The following is a 20,407-nucleotide window of genomic DNA, read 5'->3' on the forward strand; positions in this document are numbered from 1 at the left end:
TAGTAAGTAGTAGAGCCAGGACTCCAAAACAGGTGGCCTGGCTCCAGATCTTGTGTTCTTAACCATAATGTTTGTAATGTAAATAAGAAAGTAGGTATGGGATAGTAAATCTCCAGTTCATTGGGATTTGTTATGACGAGGCCAAAGATTAAGTAAGAAACTATGCCTTATTTAAATTAATCAGACATGTTCACAGGGATGGTAGAATAGGCCATGCATCAGAAATATCAGTATTGAGAAAAACCATTTGGAGTTATGTTTTGCTATGGATTCAAATGGGGGAAATACAGATATTTTGTGGGGAAATACAACATGCCTTATAGGCAGATAGTCTAAAACAGCACTACCCAATAGAAGTTGAATGCGTGCCATATATGTAAATTTTCTAGTAGCCACATTCAAAAAGATAAAAAGAAATAGGTGAAGATTTTAGTAATACATTGATTTAACCCTGTATTTCCAAAATATTACAATTTCAACATGTAGTAAATATTTTAAAATTATAAGACATTTAACATTTTTTGTTTTGTATCATGTCTTTAAAATCCAGTAGGTATTTTATATTGCAGCACATCTTATTTTAGACAAGCACCATTTCAGTCCTCAGTGGCCCCATGTGGTAGGGGATACCAAACACATTGAACATTACAGACCTAAAGTAACTTGGAGTCAAGACACATGCACCTGGGGATCTCATTCAGCTAAAAGCTAAGCATTTCTTAATTTTTTGATTTGTATTTCTGAAAATTTTATGGCACAAGGTGAAGGGAGTGAAGAGTACTTCTGCCCCTGGGCAGAAAAGTGACTGACTTTTAGAGTTTGTTACACTCTCAAGAGAGAAAGATTGGGCATAGTCAGATTTAAGAAATCATTCATTCATCAAATACTTAAAATATTTATGAGTGCTACTATGGACTCAGAATTGTGCTAATTATCAGGGTGGATGCGGAGCAGCGTAAGACGGACACCTTGCCTATTTTAATAGAGTAAACAAACATCGAGTTATGATAAGTGCTGCAAAGGAAAAATACAGAGTGAATGAGTGTTTCACAGGGGCTCTTAACCTACTTTATTAAGAAGTGGTGGAGGCAGGGTGGATCAGGAAGCTGCCACAGAGGAATGACATTTAAGCCTGAAGAATGAGTAGAAGTTGGCTATGAGAAGAGGCAGAGTGAGTAGTGAAAATCCCGAGATGAGAAGGAGCTTAGACCCTTTAGAGAACTGAGAGGAAGCAGCTGCTAGTATGGTTGCAGTGTGGCAATGAGAATAGCTAACACAGTGCATACCAAATAATCATCTAATAGTCCTAAAGTCCCCATGAAATGGATACTATTAGTATCTCTATTTCACAGATGAGGAAACTAAGGCACAGAGCGTTTAAGTAACTTCACTGACAAGCAGCAGAACCAGTGTTTGCTCCTAGGGACTATACTTCAGGGGTAATGGGTGAGAGAGGCTGGAGAAGAAGGTTCAGGATGAGGCCGTGCTAGAGGTTCAAGACTTTGGCATATGAATAGTGGTAAGGAGGCTTCAGACAGTCCAAGGTGGGGAAATCTACATTATTTCATGGGTCTCTTAACAGAAAGCAGCATAAGGGTTGGAAAAGCCTCAAAACGTAACTTATACCTTAACCACAAGGGACAGGTGCCAAAAACAACAAATAAATGAGATGGGGATGTTTCCTTGAGGCTGGTATACATGGTATGCAGCACAGCACCTGATGATGCTTTCTTCTTCTTGTTATAACTGGTATGTATGTAGGCCTCAATAAATGATCCAAAGAATGATAGGCTTCCTCTCTGATTGTTCTGACTCTCCTGTTTAGTTGCAATAACATCCTTTTGAAGGAGATATCAGCATAATATCAATAAAGAAACTGAGGCCTGGAAAACTTACGTAACTTGTCCAAGCTCACCTAGATAGCAAGTAGTAGAACCACATTTGATTCCAGTTCTCTTAACTCCAAACCCTTGCTCTCTCTTTGCCAGACCACAAGAGTCATGTAGTTCAGACTCGGGGATTAAAGATTAGGGACTAGAAGCTTCCTATGACTGTGGATGCTGTGAGAACACAACTAATTCAGGGATTCTCAAACATTGAAGTGGCAGAATCACTTGGGGAGTTTGTTAAATGCAGATTCCTGAGCCCTCTCAACGCTAATTCAGTTTGGGGTGGTGCCCGGGAATCTGCATTTTAGTAAGCACCCCAGGTAATTCTGATGCAGCTGGTCCTTGGAGCACACTCTGAAAAATACCATTCTAGCTGCTTAAATTAATTCTGACGTCTAATGGTTTTGATAAATTACATCTTGAATGTGAAGATAACTTAGAGATGATGATTTGAAAACGTGGTTGTAGATTTTGAAGCATCAGGTATCAGGGGGAATGTTGTGAGCAAGCTCGAGTTAGGCAAATGTTCCTAGTGTCAAGAGAGTAGATTCTATAAGAACTGATTGATGAACTGGACTTCAGCATGGCCTTGGATAGCCAGTCCATCATTCAAAATAACCTTTGAGATAAGATGGAGAAATGGAAGATGTACAGTTGTATAATTAAGCAGCCTACTAACTAATAACCTGAAGAAAGTTTTCTAATAGCACAGTGCTCGTCTACACTATCCAGCTGGTTTATCCCCCTTTCCCTCCTCACTTAGCACACCCTGCTCAACCTTCAGCGTTACTTTCTCCTAAGACTCTAGCCTAGGTCATGTTACTTGGTTACACGCTATCATTGAACCGCATTCTTACCCTTTGATGTGCATACTCAGTCTTTAATAATACAATAATTAGAGTGATTACTTGATTAATATTTTTCTCCATGGGTGAAAATTTTGTGAGAGCAGAGAATGCCAATTTTGGCTTTCCATTGTATCTTTAGGACTCTGCCCAGTGCTAGCACGTAGCAGGCTCTCCATAAATGTGTTGGCTGATGAATGAGTGCACGCTCACCTTGCCTTTGTCCTCTTTGGACTTGGATGAGGACTTAATGGCACCCTGATCACATTAGCAGGGCAATTAAGCTGGAAAGAGGCTTACTAGAAGAGAAAACAGCCCTCTAAGCTTCATAATAGAATAATAGACTGAATTTATCCAATGTAATAGGACTAATTGAATAATTGTATGTCCCAAAAAGCCAGCTGCATGAGGACAGAATGGGGCGATGTGTCTTAACAACCGCACAAGTAAGAAAGTCATAGAGGTTTCCCAAGTCACCAGTATGGTAAAGCTTCCAAAAAAGTAAATGGAACCTAGGAGACTGAATCTGTGACCTCACCTTGGTCCATTCTGGCCCCCACATTTTAAGTTGAAAAGTAGACCAGCCAGAGTTTATTCAGAGGCATATGATGTAATGAAATTTGAAGCCATGCCATTTGAGACATACTTAAAGAAGGTGGAGATGTTTATTATGGAGAAACAAAGACTGGAGGCTGTCATCAGATATTTGATAGACTCAGAGAAGCAACTGATTCATGGTTTACTTGTTATACTGATATTATAATTATACTTACACCATTGGTGTAGATAGTGGTATTTCATAGAGGAGGAACTTAAAGCTCGAGCCCAGAGTCTCAGCTATCAAATCACAGTTTCTTTCAAAACAGATCTATTAGAACCCACACCAGAACCCCCTACCCAAATTCCAAGAACAGCAAAAAAGAAGATAATACTAGAAAAGAACATACTAGTGAAACACTGGTAAAAAAACAAACAAACAAAATAAAAAAAACTTTCATGGAAGCAAAGGAAAAATCCAAACAATAGAATGAGTTAGTTTTTCCATAAAGTGGCTGAGGAAGGATGGAAACTCTTGAACAACAAAGAGCAGATGTTGATAAAAATGAAAAATTAAGAATAAATAGTAAGAAATTGATTGTGAGAGCAATTTCCCTTTCATGTATTTCAACAAATATTTGAACACCTAGTGTGCCTTGGTACTGTGCTAGTTGCTAGGGATACAGCAAAGAACAATATATAGACACAGCCCCTACCTCCCTAGAGATTCCAGATTTATAGGGGAAACGCATTAAAAAATACATAAATCCTTTATTATAAACTGTACTGGCAGCTCTGAAGAACTATAGACTGTTTTGTGAATGCCCAGCAGGGGTACCTAACAGGGCAGGGAATCATGGAAAGATTTATTTATTATACCCCAAATCGCCAAGATTCAGTCCTAGAAGATAGAGTGACCAGGTGTCTCCAGCTATGCTTATAGTGTTGACCTGTGGACATGTGCTCTCTGCCCTTTGACCCTGGCTCAGTATGGGCCCAAACTCCTCCTTGGTGTTTCCTTGCATAGTTGAAATAGGCTGGCATTTGAAAAAAGTCCTTACTAACTACCAAAGAGGAAAAGGAACATAGTGTCCAGACAAGTGTTAAGATTATCTCACCCTGAGAACAATTGTACTGATTATGATTAGTTTTAAATGTTGAGTTTGCTTTGCTTATGACATATGAATATAGTGAATTCATTTACTGTGTTTCCCCGAAAATAAGACCTAGCCGGACAATCAGCTTGAATGCATCTTTTGGAGCAAAAATTATCTTACATTATAGTAAAATAAGGCTGGGTCTTATATTAATTATTGCTCCAAAAGATGCGTTAGGGCTGATTGTCCGGCTAGGTCTTATTTTCGGAGAAACACGGTATTTGTTAAAATTGTATTGAGCATCCTATGTGCCAGGCACTGCGCTAGGTGCCAGGCACTGCGCTAGGCGCCAGGGATAGAGTGAAAAACAGAAAGGACTGCTAAATTGGGATAGCCTTCCTGTTCTGATAATACTCTGAGCCCCAACCTATCCTTTTTTAGATAAGAACCTTGTTAGGGATCCAGCATAGTCAACTCACAGACAAGAGCGGTCACTAATAGCCCACCCACACCAGCTCAGTCAATCCCGAAGGAGAGGTTGCCTAGTTTATGAGTATCCCACCCTGAGACCTTGGACCAGAGAAATGGCAAGTAATTGCTGCACTTTCCTTCTTTGCCAATAGACCCCTTTTCTGTTTTTAGGAGCTTGACAATAAGACTATAATTTGATGGGAACTTTGGAGGGGGTTGGTGGCTGGTGGTTAGAAATGATGGTAAATAACTATATCAATTTAATTTAGCTGACCTGGAACTCATTCTGCCACTACTGGTTTCCGATGCTACCTTAGTCGTCCTTGACACCTTGTTGTTACTTTCCTCCTCACTTCCAATTAAACACCAGTTCTTATCTGTCTTATTCTAAAGGTGACTTAAAATGCAGCTAAGGTCACTTGTCTTAAAGGTTAGTTCAAGCTGACATTTGTTTGTTTGTTTGTTTCTTCATTACAAGACTTTCTCAATGAAAGTGGTGGTTTTACATTCTAACACAACTCCTCTTGTCGGGGACCAGTCTCAAATAGTTCACAGAATGGCTACTTAGAGTAGGTCTGGTCTAGGCCACTATCATTTCCCCTGGTCAGTAGGGGATCTTTCTGAATCACCTGGTAACCAGAGGGAATTTTTTAAAATGTGGACATATTACTGCCCTGCTAAAAAAAAAAAAGGAAAAAGAGTTCGGTAGCTAGACCTAATTTTTAGGATAAAAGCCAAAATCCTAGCCAGGGCTTGCCTGCCTCAGCCCAGTGAATGGAAGCAGTAGAATAGAGACTGGGATTTCCCAAAGTGTGATCTTTGAAGATGTAGAGACATAACACAATAATATTGAACTACATCATATCATTGTGTGAATTGTTTCTGTCTTTCTGATTATGTCAGAGTATCCTTTCTACCTGTGAACTTCCCATCATGTTCCTTCCTGTGACCACTTTAAATCTTGTCTGTTCTCAAGTCCTGAGTTTTATCCATTTATCACTCTCAGTAAATGGGCTTTGCAGCTCACCAGGCCTGGGTTTGACTTCTGTCCCTATGCCTATTCATCATGTTAAGTCAACTTCACTTTTTTGGTCCTTGGTTTTCTTCTGTTAAGTGTTTTATGTGAAGACTGAATGAGCCTATCTATGTAAAGCCCCTAGTGTTGTGCGTCTGCTAATAACCAGCAGTAACATTTTATTGTATTCTTACTAAGTGCCAGGCCCTGCTGAGCGCCTCATATGCATGATTTCACTTAGTCCACATGACAGCGCTATTAGATTGGAATTAGCATCGTTTCCATTTTACAGATGAGAACACAGGGGTTTAAAGAGGTTAAATGCCTTTTCTGCACTCTCACAGCTAATCAGTGCCTAAATTGGGATTCCAACCTAGGCTTCTGACTCTGAAATCCGTGCACTTAACCTTGAATATACTTGTACTATTGAATATACTTTAGGTGCTCAATAAATATGAGTTCCTTTCCTCTTCTGGCCTGCTGCTTTCATCCCTGCCACTTCCCAGTATCTGTTTCTATATCTTCTTATGCTTACCTTCTGTCTTGGAGAAGAAGAAAGACTTTCTTCATTTTCAGTCATTGCATCTCTGCTCTCCACATTCTTCTCTGACATTAGGCACCTTATATTCCTGCTTTTCCAGGGCTATTTCAATCTATTCTCCATGCATATTTCCCCATCTTTGGGGGGAAAAAACTTCACTTCCTTTCAACACCACATTTCTCAACAGGCAGTCATTGACTTCTGTTCATTTCTCTCCTACGACTCTGTCTTCAATCCTCACTGCCTGGCATTTTCCTCCTTACTAGTCAGGGACACCAGGGGAGAAATTTGCAATTTGTCTAGAACAGGAAGAGAGTAATGTTTTCCTCTGAGGCAAATGTAAGGGAGTAAAGGAATGTTACAGATAAGGATTACTTAGGAAAAAACATTGGGGAGTTCAGAGCAGTTGACGCTTATGTTCTCTGTGAAACAGTAGGTATTTTTACCTGCTGGGGCTGTGAGGGTTGAGGGATTGGAAAACCTTCTGAGGGGAATAGGAAAGGTTGCTGGCCAGGGAGAAGTAAACGGACTGGTAAAGGCCTGCTAGAGGTGGCAAGTTTCTTTTTGTCAAAGTGCAGCTGGCATGCTATGTGTTTGAATAAGGGAGAATGTCGACCTCATCCTGAGCTAAGATTCGTCAGGGCTTAATGTCGTGGAAGGACAGGGACCTGGGCAAGGGAGCTGATGTGTCAGGACATTGTTGAACCGACTGCCCATGAGGCAATGGAGGGAAAGAACTAGTGTTGATAACTGACAAGTGCGGGGCTGGGAGATTACGACCCACAGAAGCTTGACTTTGAGATACTCAGCAGGTGTGCCATTCACCCCGTGCAGATTCCTTTAGCCCTGCCATTGTCAAGGGTGATTAGGAGGCACTATGGCGTTAGTGAGTGTCTGCTCTGTTTTCAACAATGTGCCAAGCACAGGGACACAAAAATAGAACAAGATACAATCCTTGCCCTCACGGAACTTATTATAGTTTATTGGAGAAACTCACATAAACATTTGATAATGTGTAAACTCGCGTAGACGTTTGATAATATGTAAAGGTCACTTCATCTACATAGAGATGTATAGGGGGAACGGGAGCAGGGAGCTGAGAACTGAATCCTGGGGAACACCTTGCTTGGAGGTGGAGGTAACTGTTTCACCGCTGCTGCCTTGCCTCTTACTTATGGATGGCGAGCTCCTTGGTCAAGTTACTTGCGCAGTGATTTATGTATACTAGGAACTCAGTGAATTTTTATAAATTTGTTCATGCCTCTTTGTCCCCAGGTGGAAGAAGCTGGGCAGGTGTTCCTGTTGATGAAAAAGGATTATCGAATCTCCCGAAATGTTCGCCTGGCTTGGTTCCTCAATCACCTGCATCAAACTGTGCAGGCCACACCCCAGGAGATGTTGGTGAGGCCCAGAGACATACAGGATGCGAGGGGCTGGCTCAGAAGATCTGTTACCTGAGAGGGTACTGGAAAGAGAAGGGAGGGGAGACTAAGTCTGAGGGCTCTGATTCCAGGAGGGGCAAGTGACTTGGCCCACAAGGTGATTCCACAGGGGAAATTTGATTCAGTGATTTTTCTAGATGGAAGAGTGTTTGGTTGGGTTGAGGGAAGTGGAGCCAACGGTGTGTCACTTTGGAGATAGATGTTCAGACCCTGGAAAGAAAAGGGTGACTCTTCCCTGACCCTTTCCTTTTCTCTTCATCCTAATTGTCAGCTTCAGTCTGAGCAAGAGTTGGAAGTCCTTAGTGTCCTGCCCCCTGGGTGGCAGCCCGATGAACCAGTGGTCCCCAGGCCATTCCTCCTTGTACCTTCCACCCGAGTCACCTTCCTGGCTTGGCAGTATCGGTTTGTCATTGAGCTGGACCTTAGCCCGTCTACTGGCATTGTGGTAAGGGGCTGGGGGGAGACGGAGGGAAGAAAGGGTGTGGTGTGGGTGAGGAGGAGACGGAAAGGCCTGGAAGAAGTGAAAAATGATTCCAGCCTATCATTGTAGAAAGGAGACAGGCTCTAAAGGAAAGAGGGGTGTTTTAAGACAGGTCCCTTTGCATCTATGGCACTGTATTTGGGGGTGTGATCAACCTGAAGATAAGAGTCCCACTGACTCACGGAAGCGTCTTGTTTCTGCCATCTGCTCAGGGCTGCCTTTGCTTACCCTTAAGAGATCTTTGTCTGCATTGCCCTCAGGATGATTCCACAGGGGAGATCTTGTTTGATGAAGTTTTCCATGCCCTCTCCCGCTGCCTAGGCGGGCTGCTTCGGCCCTTCCGAGTGCCTGGATCTTGCATCGACTTCCAGCCCGAGATCTACGTAACTATCCAGGCCTACTCCTCAATCATCGGTCTGCAGTCCCACCAGGTATTGTATCCTTTCTCCTGGTTTATACGCCAAGACCTCATTTCTGATAGTCCTCTGACTATCCCTTTTCTACTGCATGTGCCCAAAGTCCCCAGCTCGCTGGCTTCTTGAAACTGTTTCCTAGTCATCTCTGTGAGTCTCTCCTCTTGAAAAGAATCAGTTCCTCTGGTCTCAAAGAGCCTTCCCATATGCTTTAGGTCCGTTAGCATTGATTAGACAAATGTCTCTCTCCCTCCTGTAAGTTTCTTGTTCTGGCCACTGGATGTCTACTTTCTCTGTTTCGCCCCTCCTCCATCAGAAGGTTTATTGGTGTCCTATCTCCTGGTACTACCTCCAGAAGATGGTCTCTAGGAATAGTTTTATGATTTTAAAATATAACAAATCCCCAGAAACATAATTTCTTCCCAGGACAGAGGTGGGTCATTTTCTCTGAGGGCCCTGTGAAGTGTTAGGCATACAGGGCTTATCTAACACCCAAGCTGGCTATCACAAGACACTCCTTTTGGAAAATGGCCAAGTCTGTTACTGGAATATCTGTTATTGGTTTAGCTAAGCCTAGCCCAGTTTCCCCTCACATGCTCTTAGTCACCCTCAACTCATTGGTAGGGGCTTAACCCTGAAACTGTCCCTGATGGCTACATTGTCACTTTGGCTATCAAACTGACTTTGAGAAACAGGGATGCACGGAACAGCATCTGAGGGTCTGAAATACACAACAAGGCAACTCTGGGTCCCATGCCTGGATCCCAGCCCTCTGCTCTGGATTAAAGTGCTCTTCTAGTGCAGCTGTGAGGACTGCCGGCTGTGGGCTCCGTCCCCAGAGACCAGGCTTTGTAGGTGCTGATAGCCAAGGCAGAGAAAGCATGGGTATTAGGTAATCACTCAACACTTGGTTTGGTTTGGCAGACACTTACTGGGGCCCGATCTATGCCAGGCCTGGGCTAGATGCTGGAGACACAAATGAATCGGACACTGTCCCTATACTGATGGGAGGAGTTGAGAGTTTAATGGGGGAGACTGATACTGAAGGAGGTAATTTCAGTGGAACGTGATAAGGGCACTGATAACTTAATGACTCAGGTGCTGTGGGAGCACCGAGAGGGCGGAGCCAAGCCTGGGGCAGGGACAGGGAAGACAAAGGGGGTTTGAACTATGTCTTGAAGGGAGAATTGAGGGTAACGATTCAAAGACAGGGAAACGGGCTTTCCAGGAAGAGGGGCTGGCAAATTCAAAGACAGAGCTGTGAAACTGCTCAGTCACAGTTATTCTAGGGAACCGCATGTTATTCAGTTCGACACAGTCAAGTTTGAATGCGGTGGGGTGGGGGGAGTGAAAAGAGGAGACTGGAGAGGTAAGTGAGGGCAAGATTATGAAAGGCCTTGAATGTCATGGCTGAGAACTTGTACTCTATTCTGTCAGGGAGTTTAGTGTTGTGGTGAAGAGCTCTGGATCTGGAATCACATTGTCTGTATTTTATCACTTACTGGCTGTGTGCCCTTATGCAATTTATTTAATGTCTTTGTATGTCTGTGCTTTTCTCCAAAATGGGGATATTAACAGTACCAGTATTATATGGCAATTGAATCAATACATGTCAAGCACTGAAAACAGTGCCTACCACATAGAAAACAATGCAAAGGTTAGCTATGAGAACTATTAGCCATAGGTAGCAGGGAAACCTTTGAAGGTTTAAGCGGATGGTAACAGGATCAGATTTGTACATTAGGAAACTCACACTTGTTTGTGGCCTTTGAGGACAATCGATTAGGGGATAAATTCTGGATTAGGGAGAATAGCAGATTACAGCATGGGAGAGGAGACGAGATCTGAGCAAGGACAGCAGCTGTGGAGGGAAGAGGACTTAGTTAAGCCCCCAGGGCCACTTGTCAGCCCTGAGCCAGCTTCCTCGCTATCTCTATAGCTCCCTCAAGATGTATCTTCCTGCTCTTTAAAAGAAAAAAACAGTTAAATCACATTTATAATACATGTCCATTGAAGGAGATTTGAAAATACATAAAAGAAAAAAAAGACTCACCCATAACATACGTACCACCCAGAAATAACTACTATTAACATTTTATGGAATTTCCTTCTTGTTTTTGAGTCTGTGTTTATCCTCCCTCACCACCATCACTCATCCAAAGAGAGCAGAAACATCAGACTCATTCCAGACACAGTTTTACTTCCTGTTTTTAAATGTATAATACGGGTGTTTTGCATGTCACTAAATATTCTTTGAAAGCATGACTTTTAATGGCTGCTTGCCTTAATCGCATTTTATTATTATGTTTTTAGCCAAACCCTTATTGTTAAACCCTTGGGTTGACCAAATTTCACTCTTCTAAACAATACAGCTATAAAGTAAACAGAAATAGTCTCAGAGATATAGAAGAAAAACTGATGGTTGCTAGAAGGGCGGGGGGTGGGGATGAGGGAGGAGGGGAAGGGGTTAGACAGCATAAATTGGCAACTACAGTATTGCCACGGGGATATGAAAGACAGTTTGGGGAATATAACCAATAATGTTGTAAAGATTTTGTTGGGTATCCGATGGGCACATGTCTTATTAGGGAGACCACTTCATGGACGGTGTAGATGCCTGACCACTGCACTGTACACCTGAAGCTGAAGCTGAATAATACTGTATGTCAACTGTAATATGTATAGTCACAGGATATGGAGTACAGCATAGGGAATAGAGTCAATGGAATTGTAATAGATATATACGATGTCAGAGGGGCAATAGATTGGGGAGGGGAGTTATGAGGGGTGAAATGTCTATTGCATTGTTTTGTACACCTGAAACTAATAAAAAAACAAAGCAATACAGCTATAAACGTCTTTCTCTTTTTATAGCCTCAGTCCCTACTATTCCTCTGATTCTGTCTTGCTTCTCAGGGTCCAGCCTGTAGAGTGGTACAGAGTCCCCCCACCCCTCGTCTGCCTGTGCTCACCCCTCCCCTAGTTCTGAATAGGGAGTGAAGAAGTAGCGTTGCACAAGAGCTGGGGGTTAGAGAGAAGTGACGTGAGACAGGTTGTGCGAGTCTGATAGGGAGAGAGAGGAGAGAGCCCGAGGGTCACCACAAGGGCCATCAGGCCTGTATAACATTGTTAGGATGGGGGCACTTATTTATGGTGGAAGTAAAAGGAAAGGAATCCCATGGAGAGAGAATGAATATATGAGAGACAAAAGGTCCAAGACTAGAAGGAGAGATTCGCTTTAGGGAAAAAGAGGAGGATGAGGAATCTTTTCTTCAGAGCCTCAGAGGAGGCACAAGAACACAGATTTAAATATCTAGCAAACACTGAGGGTGTTTTCTGTGGGTTGGAGAGTAGTATACCCGCAGGGTTAGGGTTAGCGGGGAGTTCCTGTTGACTGGTTTCCTTTCTCTGTGAAGAGGAGGGGGAGTTATCGCTGAGAGTAAAGGGAAGGAAGGAGTATTCACTGGAGGAATAAGAGGATTTTGAGCTTAAAAAAAAGAAAAGTTCCAAACAGCCTCTGAGTGCAGTGCTCAGAAATCAGCAAGAGTAACAACGTATGGGAATGAAAAAGGCTTTGCCAGGTGAGGCAGGGCAGCTTATAGACAACTGGTAGCGTAAGATGGACGGAGCTGGAGGACGTTATGGCGCCCCCCTGTGGGCACATGGGGAACGCAGTGTGGAGATAAGCCGAGGAAGGTTGTGAACCCCCATTAGGGTGACTGATGATCTGGGGGCCCTGAGCAGGGATACGGTGGACTTGGGCTGAGGCCTGCTGGAGTAGATGATCTGATGAGGGAGGAACTGGCTATGGAATTGGCCAGCCTCAGGGCCTGCGTGGGTAGGAAGTGAGAATCACCTAGAGGGAGCTGTGGAGAATAAACAGGGACACCAGAGGGGTACTGCCCAGTGTCACCCTGACCTTCATGTCTTGCTCTTCCCCTTGTACTTCTTAGGTGCTGGTCCAGGGCTGCCTTTTGGATCCTTCCCAGCGGGAAGTGTTCCTGCAGCAGGTATATAAGCAGCTCTGTCTCTTTGAGGATAAGGTAGCCACCATGCTGCAGCAGCAGTCTGACCCCCAGAGCCAGGTATGTGGGAGAGAAAGTGGGTGGAGACCACTTAGAAAGAGGAGCTTTTAAGGGACAGAGGGAAAGAGGAGGAACAGACCTGATACGGAGGGAAAACGGGGAAAAGGGCTAAGAGCCAGAGGAGGCAGAGTGAGCCGGGGGTAGAAGTGCTAGTTGGGGGAGGGTTCGGATACTCTCCTCAAGACACAGAGTCTTGCTGGGAGAAAATGTGAAGGCCATTTGCATGTGGTTATCTTAGTCCTGGATCTTCTCCCCCAGTGGATCTGGCAAGGTGATCATGGGTAGTTTTGATCTCTAGTCAGTATTTTATACAATCAGGGATAAAGCTGCTTGGGTTCACTAGGATACACTCTGTCATGCTTTTTGATACCCTGGAAGTATCCAGCAAGTAGCAGCTCTATATGTCTGCAGACATAATTTCCTTGATATATAAAATACGTCATAATGGCAGTGGAAAAATCTGGAAAAGGGGCCCTATTGGCAAAAGGTAGGGAAGCCCTGCTCCAGTACAATCTAGTGCTTCGTCTGGTACCGGACTTCCTGCCTGTCGGAGGGTCAGTGTCTGAACACACACTGGGGGACGGAGCACAGGCGGGGTTCAGCTGCATAGTCAGGGGGCTGGGGTCCTCACAGGACTAGGCCTGTCTGGCCTTGGCAGTGCTAGGCTGTGAATTCCTGCTTTGCTATGGATTGGGCAATGCCATCTGTCCCATTCTGTCTTTTCTGTAACTTGTGCCAGGCAGAGGATCAGTCCCCAGACTTGGGGGAGCCTCCAGGCCGGAAAGTGGGAGTCTCCATGGTGACAGCTGATCTTGGGCTGGTCAGTATGATTCGTCAGGGCATCTTGGCGCTGCAGTTGCTCCCCTCAAACTCTAGTGCAGGTCAGTAGAAGGACTGTTGGTGGGATTGGGGAAATAGGAGGACTCGGGGGGGGAGGGGGTTGTTGTGGGGCCATTATCAGCAAAGATAAAGGCTCCAGGGGGTCAGTGGTCCCCAGGGAAGAGGATCTGGTTCCTTGTTTGTAAGAGGTAAGTGTGTATCTCAAGTTCCCCCAGCTCTGACAACCATCCAGGGCCCTAGTGGGAAGGAGTAGAGCTCTAAGGCCGTCACTTAGGAGGATATGGATCCAGCCCGCAAGAGGAAGAAGCAGGCGGGAAGGGGAGAGGAGAGGTGCTTGAGGCTTATAAAGCACCTTGGTGGGCAGACACTGAGGTCTTCGGGGCCCCGTAACTGAGTGCCTCCCTGTGCTTTGACCGGTCAGTGTCCTTGGGTGTGAGTCTGATGTTTCCTGCTCCAGGTATCATTGTGATCACGGATGGGGTGACCAGTGTCCCTGATGTTGCTGTCTGTGAGACACTGCTGAACCAGCTTCGCAGTGGCACTGTGGCTTGTTCCTTTGTGCAGGTGAGGACTTTCTAGGAAGGGGGAGAGGGAAGTGCGGCATCTCACAAGATGGGTAGGGCTAGTTATTTTCTTGAGGCAATGATTTCCCAGGTAAAACCAATAGCAGAATTATATGTATGTGGTGGGGAGAGGTGTCATGTCTAGAACAGGATAGGTGGCAGTGAGAAGACAGCACTCTCGTCTTTGTCCTTTCCTTATGAGGTGGGAGACAGCGTGTTATAGTAAAAAGAATGCAGAATTGGAAATCTGGCAGTCAGTTCCAATCCCACCTCCCTCGTTAGATTAGTTATTGATGTTTCATTTGTAAACCCACTTCAAACTAGCTTATGCAAAGGAGGGAAGTAGCATATTCAGGGAACCACAGCCAATTTGGAGTGATGGACTGTAGGGTAGGAGGCAAAGAGCTGTGGGAAACAAGGCTGGCCATAGGCCAGAGCGTGAAAAGCTGGTTCTGCTCTATTAAGGAATTGCAGCATAATTCTGTGGGTGATGAGGATAAATAGAAGGAAAGTCGCTAGTTGGGTTTATGTTTTATAAAGGCCACTCTTGATGCTGAGTAAAGGGCAGGAATGAAGGCAGGGAGGCTATTAATTGCAGTGGTCAGGTGAGAGGATTAGTGCTTAAGTTAGGGGATTTAGGGTAAAAGAGAAGGGGCTAGGATTGAGAAAATGAAGAGGTAGAGTCAACATGACATGATTAGCAAGGTGTGAGGGGTGAGGAAGAAAGAGTTAGGGATGTATCCAGGTTTCTGACCTCAGTGCTGACTGAGTAGCTGGCAGAGCAAACAGGAAGAGAAGCACGTGGGATGAGCGTAGCGAGGACCCGATGACGAATCTAGGTGCATGCGTGTTGTGGTGGAGGGTCAACAGGATAGCAGTTAAGAACATCGCCTTTGGAGTCAGGCTTGCCTGGCCTGAATCCTGGCTCCAGTTTATTTGCTGTGTGACACAGCACATCACTTCACTTCTAGGTTGGATTCATATGTAGATGGAGATTATGATAGATTATGATAGTACCTACCTTATTTAAAGTGCTTAACGCAGTGCATAATTACTTGATAAATGGCTGCTGTTCGTAGCAGTTAGCAGTTGGATATGCAGATCTGATACTCAGGAGACAGCATAGCTGAGAGAGAGTTAGGATTTGTCAGCCTACAGATGGTAAATGAGAAGAGATGAGGGTCGCTGAAGAACCCTGGGGAACACTAATGTTTAAAGGTCTCCTAGGAAGAGGGCCCAGCATAGAATGAAGGGAAATAATCAGACAAGAACCAAGAGATTCTGGTGTCAGAGAAGTCAGAGTTTTGGGAAGAAAGGAGTAGTTAACAGTGTGAGATGTAGCAGAAGGATTATGTAAAATGAGGAATGAAAAGTGCTATTTGGATTTGGTGATTAGGAGGTCACGGGGATTTTTTTCAGGCCATGTAAGTGAAGAGGGGGTGAGGGGAATGATTGCAATGGACTGACGAGTGGATAGACAAGAAGGAAGTAGAGAGAAGTGTTGACACAAGGAATTTGACTGTTCAGATCAAGTAGGGAGCGAGAGAGAATGGTAGCCAAAGGGAAATACAGGGTGGAAGGAGAGGGGTGTTTTTCTGTTTTGCTTCTTAAGCTGGAGACAGACTTAAGCATGGTTCTAAGGAGGCACAGTAAAGCAGAGTTTGAAAATAGGGGAAAGAAAAGGAAGCCTGATGGAATAAAGTCCCTAAATTGACAGGAGGGCGTTGGCTTAAGAAACAAATTGAGGGACTCTTTGGAACAGGATAGTGTCACATCTTTCTTTGAGACTAGAAGGATAGAAGTGAAGAGGTAGACACATTCTACCAAGGGCCTGTGATTTCTCTTTGAGGGAAAAGGTGAGGATGGGTCCTGTAAGGGAGGCAGGACAGAGTTGGGAGGAAGGCACAGGATTGAGGACAGCGTTGAAGGACGAGTTGGGTTGGGTGGCGTATGTTTGGATGCAGTACCAACGTACCCAACTGTGCAGTTTTCTCTATTTGGGGTCCAGTGGAAATCTCATTGGGAGCCAGATGTAGAGGTTGTCATCCTAGTTGGGGTTTTGAGGTGGAAGCAGGGAAAAGTGAAGAGGGCCAGGGAGTTGAGAATGATGTTTATGAAGTTGCTTGAATACGGGGTCCAGGCTGGGTTGAGAAAGGACAGTGAGGAGACTGCTGGTAGACTTGGAGAGAGCAGAGGTTGAAAGCCTGGCAGTCTTAATAAGGTCAGGAGCAGCAGGACAAGGAGGATGGAAAGAACCTAAAGCGATAAGATTGTATGTAATCAGTGGACGTGGCCATTGAAATTGCAAAGGTGAAGTATAGCAGTCCCCCCTTATCTGCAGGGGATACGTTCCAAGATCCCCAATGGATGACTGAAACCGTAGACAGTACTGAACCCTATATATACTGTTTTTTTCTGTACATACACATATATACCTTTTCACTTAAAGGAAGCACTTTACAGCTTCTCTTGGGCATGTCCAAATTGCCAGCATCACTACTCTCGCACTTTGGGGCCATTATTAAATAAAATAAGGATTACTCGAACCAAGCACTGTGATACTGTGACAATTGATCTGATAACCGAGATAGCTACTAAGTGACTCATGGGCGGGAGTATATGCAGCATGGAGACACTGGACAAAGGGATGATTCATGTCCTGGGCGGGATGGAGCAGGATGGTGCCTGTATTTCATCACTCTACTCAGAATGGCACGCAATTTAAAACTTCAGAATTATTTATTTCTGGAATATCCCATTGAATATTTTCGGGCCATGATTGATCATGGGCAACTGAAACCATGGAAAGTAAAACCACGGACGGGGAATACTGTAGTTCCAGGTAGAGCCAAGGGCCAGCATGTAACCAGCAGGCAGGTGAGTGGAATAGAGCAAGTTTCTGGAGATCAGAGAATTGAATGGATCATCTAGAGTAGGTCTGCAAACATTTTCTGTAAAGGGCCAGCTAGAGAGTTTTTTAAGCTTTGTGGGCCATATGGTTGTCACAGCTACTCAGCTCTGCTCTTATAGTGTGAAAGCAGCCATAGATAATATGAAAATAAATGGGCATGGCTGTGTTCCAATAAAACTTTATTTATAAAAATAGCTGATGGGCTAAATTTGGCCTACAGGTTATATATAGTTTGCCAATCTCTGATCTACAGCTTGGTGTTCAAAATATGGTCCAGAGACCAGCATTAGTATCACCAGGGCACTTGTTAGAAATGCAGAATCTCAGGCCCCACCCCAGGCCTAATGTATTTTAACAAAATCCCCGGGTGTTTTGTATGCACCCTAAATTTGAGAAGCACTTTGTTAGAGAGACACTGAAGTCTGTCAGGATGATGACAGGAAGCCAGTGAACCAGTTGCCAAAATCTTTAGTGAACGGGAACAAGCTGGTATTTGATGTTGAGGAAGAAGGATGTGACCAGATGGCACAGGCTTCAGACAGAAGAGGGAGGGAAGGAAAGTTGCAGAGCAGTGGTCTGTCCTGGGAGAGCGCTGGCCCACTTCCCACTCAGTGGTCCAGGGGCGACCCAGTCTCTTCCTCTCTTTGTACTCCCTTCTCCCGTGCCGCTTTGGGAGTGAGATCTCCAATTGTTCACTTTCTCCAGGTGGGAGGAGTTTACTCTTATGACTGCAGTTTTGGCCATGTGCCCAATGTGGAATTGATGAAGTTCATCGCAATGGCAACATTTGGCTCCTACCTGTCCACTTGTCCCGAGCCCGAGCCAGGAAACCTGGGCCTGACCGTCTACCACCGGGCATTTCTCCTCTATTCCTTCCTGCGCAGTGGGGAAGCCTTGAACCCTGAATATTATTGTGGTGAGAGGCAGACTGGGGTGGTTGTGGGAACTGGGCAGTGTAGGAAGGGCTAGGATTTGGGTCCCTGGGGGGACTGGTAGTATAACGGGCTGACACTCTGGCACTGTTCTGTCCCCCTGATTTCAGTGTAGCCCCTCCCCTGTGTCTCTGTCAGCTAACAGATCACCACGTCCCCTCCCCCACCCTCACTAGGCTCTCAGCACCGCCTGTTTAATGAGCACCTGGTCTCCGCCAGCAGCAACCCTGCCTTGGCTCTGCGACGGAAGAAGCACACTGAGAAGGAGGTGCCAGCCGACTTGGTCAGCACCGTGTCTGTGCGGCTTCGAGAGGGCTACAGCGTCCGAGAGGTCACGCTGGCCAAAGGTAAGGGTCACTAGGCCCTGCCGTATCCCACAGACTTTGCGTGTGGACACACGCAGTGGGACAAAGCAGAGGACACATACGCAAGTGTCACAGTGAAAGATTCTCCTTGTCATTTGAAACAAGCAGTTTCTGAGTTGCCTTCAGGGCTTAGCTTTCTTAGCATTTAGCTGCTTGATTCCACCTCCTTTTGCCCAAAGTAAGTTCCCTGAGGGTGCTGTGGGGTCCTGAACTACTTGGCTTTGTTTCAGATTACTGCAAAATTCTGTTTGTGTCAGTTGGCAGGCTGTGGGCCTGAAATCTATGGAACCATGCTTGGAACCTTTGGCCAGGCTAGAGTTCCATGAGGTAGGTGGGGGATTCGGATAGGACTCAGTCCCAGGCCCGGAGTCCTCTGCCTGTTTCCCTAACTAGCCCTCCTGCTTCCCCTGAAGGAGGGTCCCAGCTGGAGGTGAAGCTGGTGCTGCTGTGGAAACACAACATGCGTATCGAATATGTGGCTGTGGCACCCTGGCCCCTGGAGCCGGAGGGCCCTCGAGGAACTCGGGTGGAAGTGACGATGGAAGGTGGCTATGACATTCTGCATGATGTGTCCTGTGCACTAAGGCAACCCATTCGCTCGTTGTATCGTACACACGTTATCCGGCGGTTCTGGAACACATTGCAGAGGTGAGTGAGGTCACCGCTCAGTCAGTGATGCCCCATTTATTGTGTGGAGGGACAGATGTGTGAAGCTGGGAGCTGGAGAGAGTCACTCTGAGGACCAGGCTTGTGTCCAGGGTACCCTGTCCCCTTGGGGCTTGTACCCACCAGAGTCAGGTGTGGCTCAGGGTTTGGCTCTGTCCTACAGCATTAACCAGACGGACCAGATGCTAGCCCACCTTCAGTCCTTCTCTTCAGTCCCAGAACATTTCACGCTTCCGGATAGCACCAAGAGCGGAGTGCCCCTCTTCTACATCCCTCCTGGCTCCACCACGCCGGTGAGTGGCTCTGACACTCATTATCCGCATTTCATGCCCACCCAGACTTGGACTGACATGGCAGTGGAGCCCAGAACCACCACGTTTTTCCTTCCCACTCAAGTCTGAGGCACCTAAATTAGAACTCTTGAGCTCTGAGAGCAATTCCCCACCCTCCTTCCAAGCCCCCAGGGGAAGAGAAGGATCTATAGAGAGAGGCTGTGGCTGTGCTCAGCAGAACACAGGGGTCAGAGGTAAATAAAGACTTGCAGAATGTCTAGGTGGTATCCCAGCCTCCTGCAAGAGCCCTCACCCCCTCTCCCATGGCATACTCTGGCCTCCACCCTCGCCACACCTTCACCCGTTTCCCACCACTGCCAACCACTGTGAACTGAGCACTTCCTGAAAACCATAGCTTCCTTTGTCCTGTGCTCTCTTCACACTTGGCCCCCGCCTGTCAGCCTAGCATTGCCAGGCAGGGAGCTTATGCTAATGAGCAGTGGCCTCATCTGAGGTCCTGCCATCACTCTGCAGCTTACTTCTAAAGTCAGTGATAGAAGCGTGGCAAGTCCCATCTTTTGCCTGGATTCAGCTTTAAAAGGCTACACCGTCTGTTCCTGGGCTCATTTACCCTAATCTAGCTTTAGTATTGGAGGCAGTTTATGCCTCTGTCCCAGGCTGGGCTGTGAGTTCTTTAGCTTTAAACCCCTGCCATCTCTGACCCCCGATCCCTGTGGTTCTGTGTGCTGTTTGGAGGTGATACCCTGGTTCTCCACAAATGCGCCTATAGGACTGTACTTCCTGTCCCCAGGTGCTCTCTCTTCAACACAGTGGGTCTGACTCATCCCATGCCCAGTTTGCTGCCTACTGGAAGCCAGTGCTGTCCATGGATGCAAATTCATGGCAGCGTTGGCTACACATGCATCGCCTCGTGCTAATCCTGGAGCACGACACGTGGGTATCCTTCTTGGGCCCTAGTTGTGATGGAGGAGCAGGGGTGAGGTGGCCGGGAGTGATAGGGAAGGGGAGCAGCAGATGAGCC

At 45.7% G+C, this 20,407-nt stretch overlaps 1 protein-coding gene across 2 annotated transcripts in view; it reads left to right on the plus strand.

The window, feature by feature from the left end:
* Nucleotides 1–20,407, plus strand: part of SZT2 (SZT2 subunit of KICSTOR complex) — a 50,195-nt gene that overhangs the window by 1,202 nt on the left and 28,586 nt on the right. The window contains exons 2-12 of one of the 2 annotated variants that reach the window (XM_019751075.2): nt 7,671–7,796; nt 8,109–8,282; nt 8,579–8,749; nt 12,685–12,816; nt 13,556–13,697; nt 14,114–14,220; nt 17,836–18,046; nt 18,239–18,409; nt 18,841–19,075; nt 19,257–19,386; nt 20,177–20,319. In XM_019751075.2, the coding sequence (XP_019606634.2) occupies nt 7,671–7,796; nt 8,109–8,282; nt 8,579–8,749; nt 12,685–12,816; nt 13,556–13,697; nt 14,114–14,220; nt 17,836–18,046; nt 18,239–18,409; nt 18,841–19,075; nt 19,257–19,386; nt 20,177–20,319 (1,742 nt within the window). Of the gene's footprint in view, nt 1–7,670; nt 7,797–8,108; nt 8,283–8,578; nt 8,750–12,684; nt 12,817–13,555; nt 13,698–14,113; nt 14,221–17,835; nt 18,047–18,238; nt 18,410–18,684; nt 18,755–18,840; nt 19,076–19,256; nt 19,387–20,176; nt 20,320–20,407 lie in introns of those variants that run through there. The other variant, XM_019751076.2, reaches the window with a different exon arrangement.

Source organism: Rhinolophus sinicus, linkage group LG06, assembly GCF_036562045.2.
Source record: "Rhinolophus sinicus isolate RSC01 linkage group LG06, ASM3656204v1, whole genome shotgun sequence".
Lineage (NCBI taxonomy): Eukaryota > Metazoa > Chordata > Mammalia > Chiroptera > Rhinolophidae > Rhinolophus > Rhinolophus sinicus.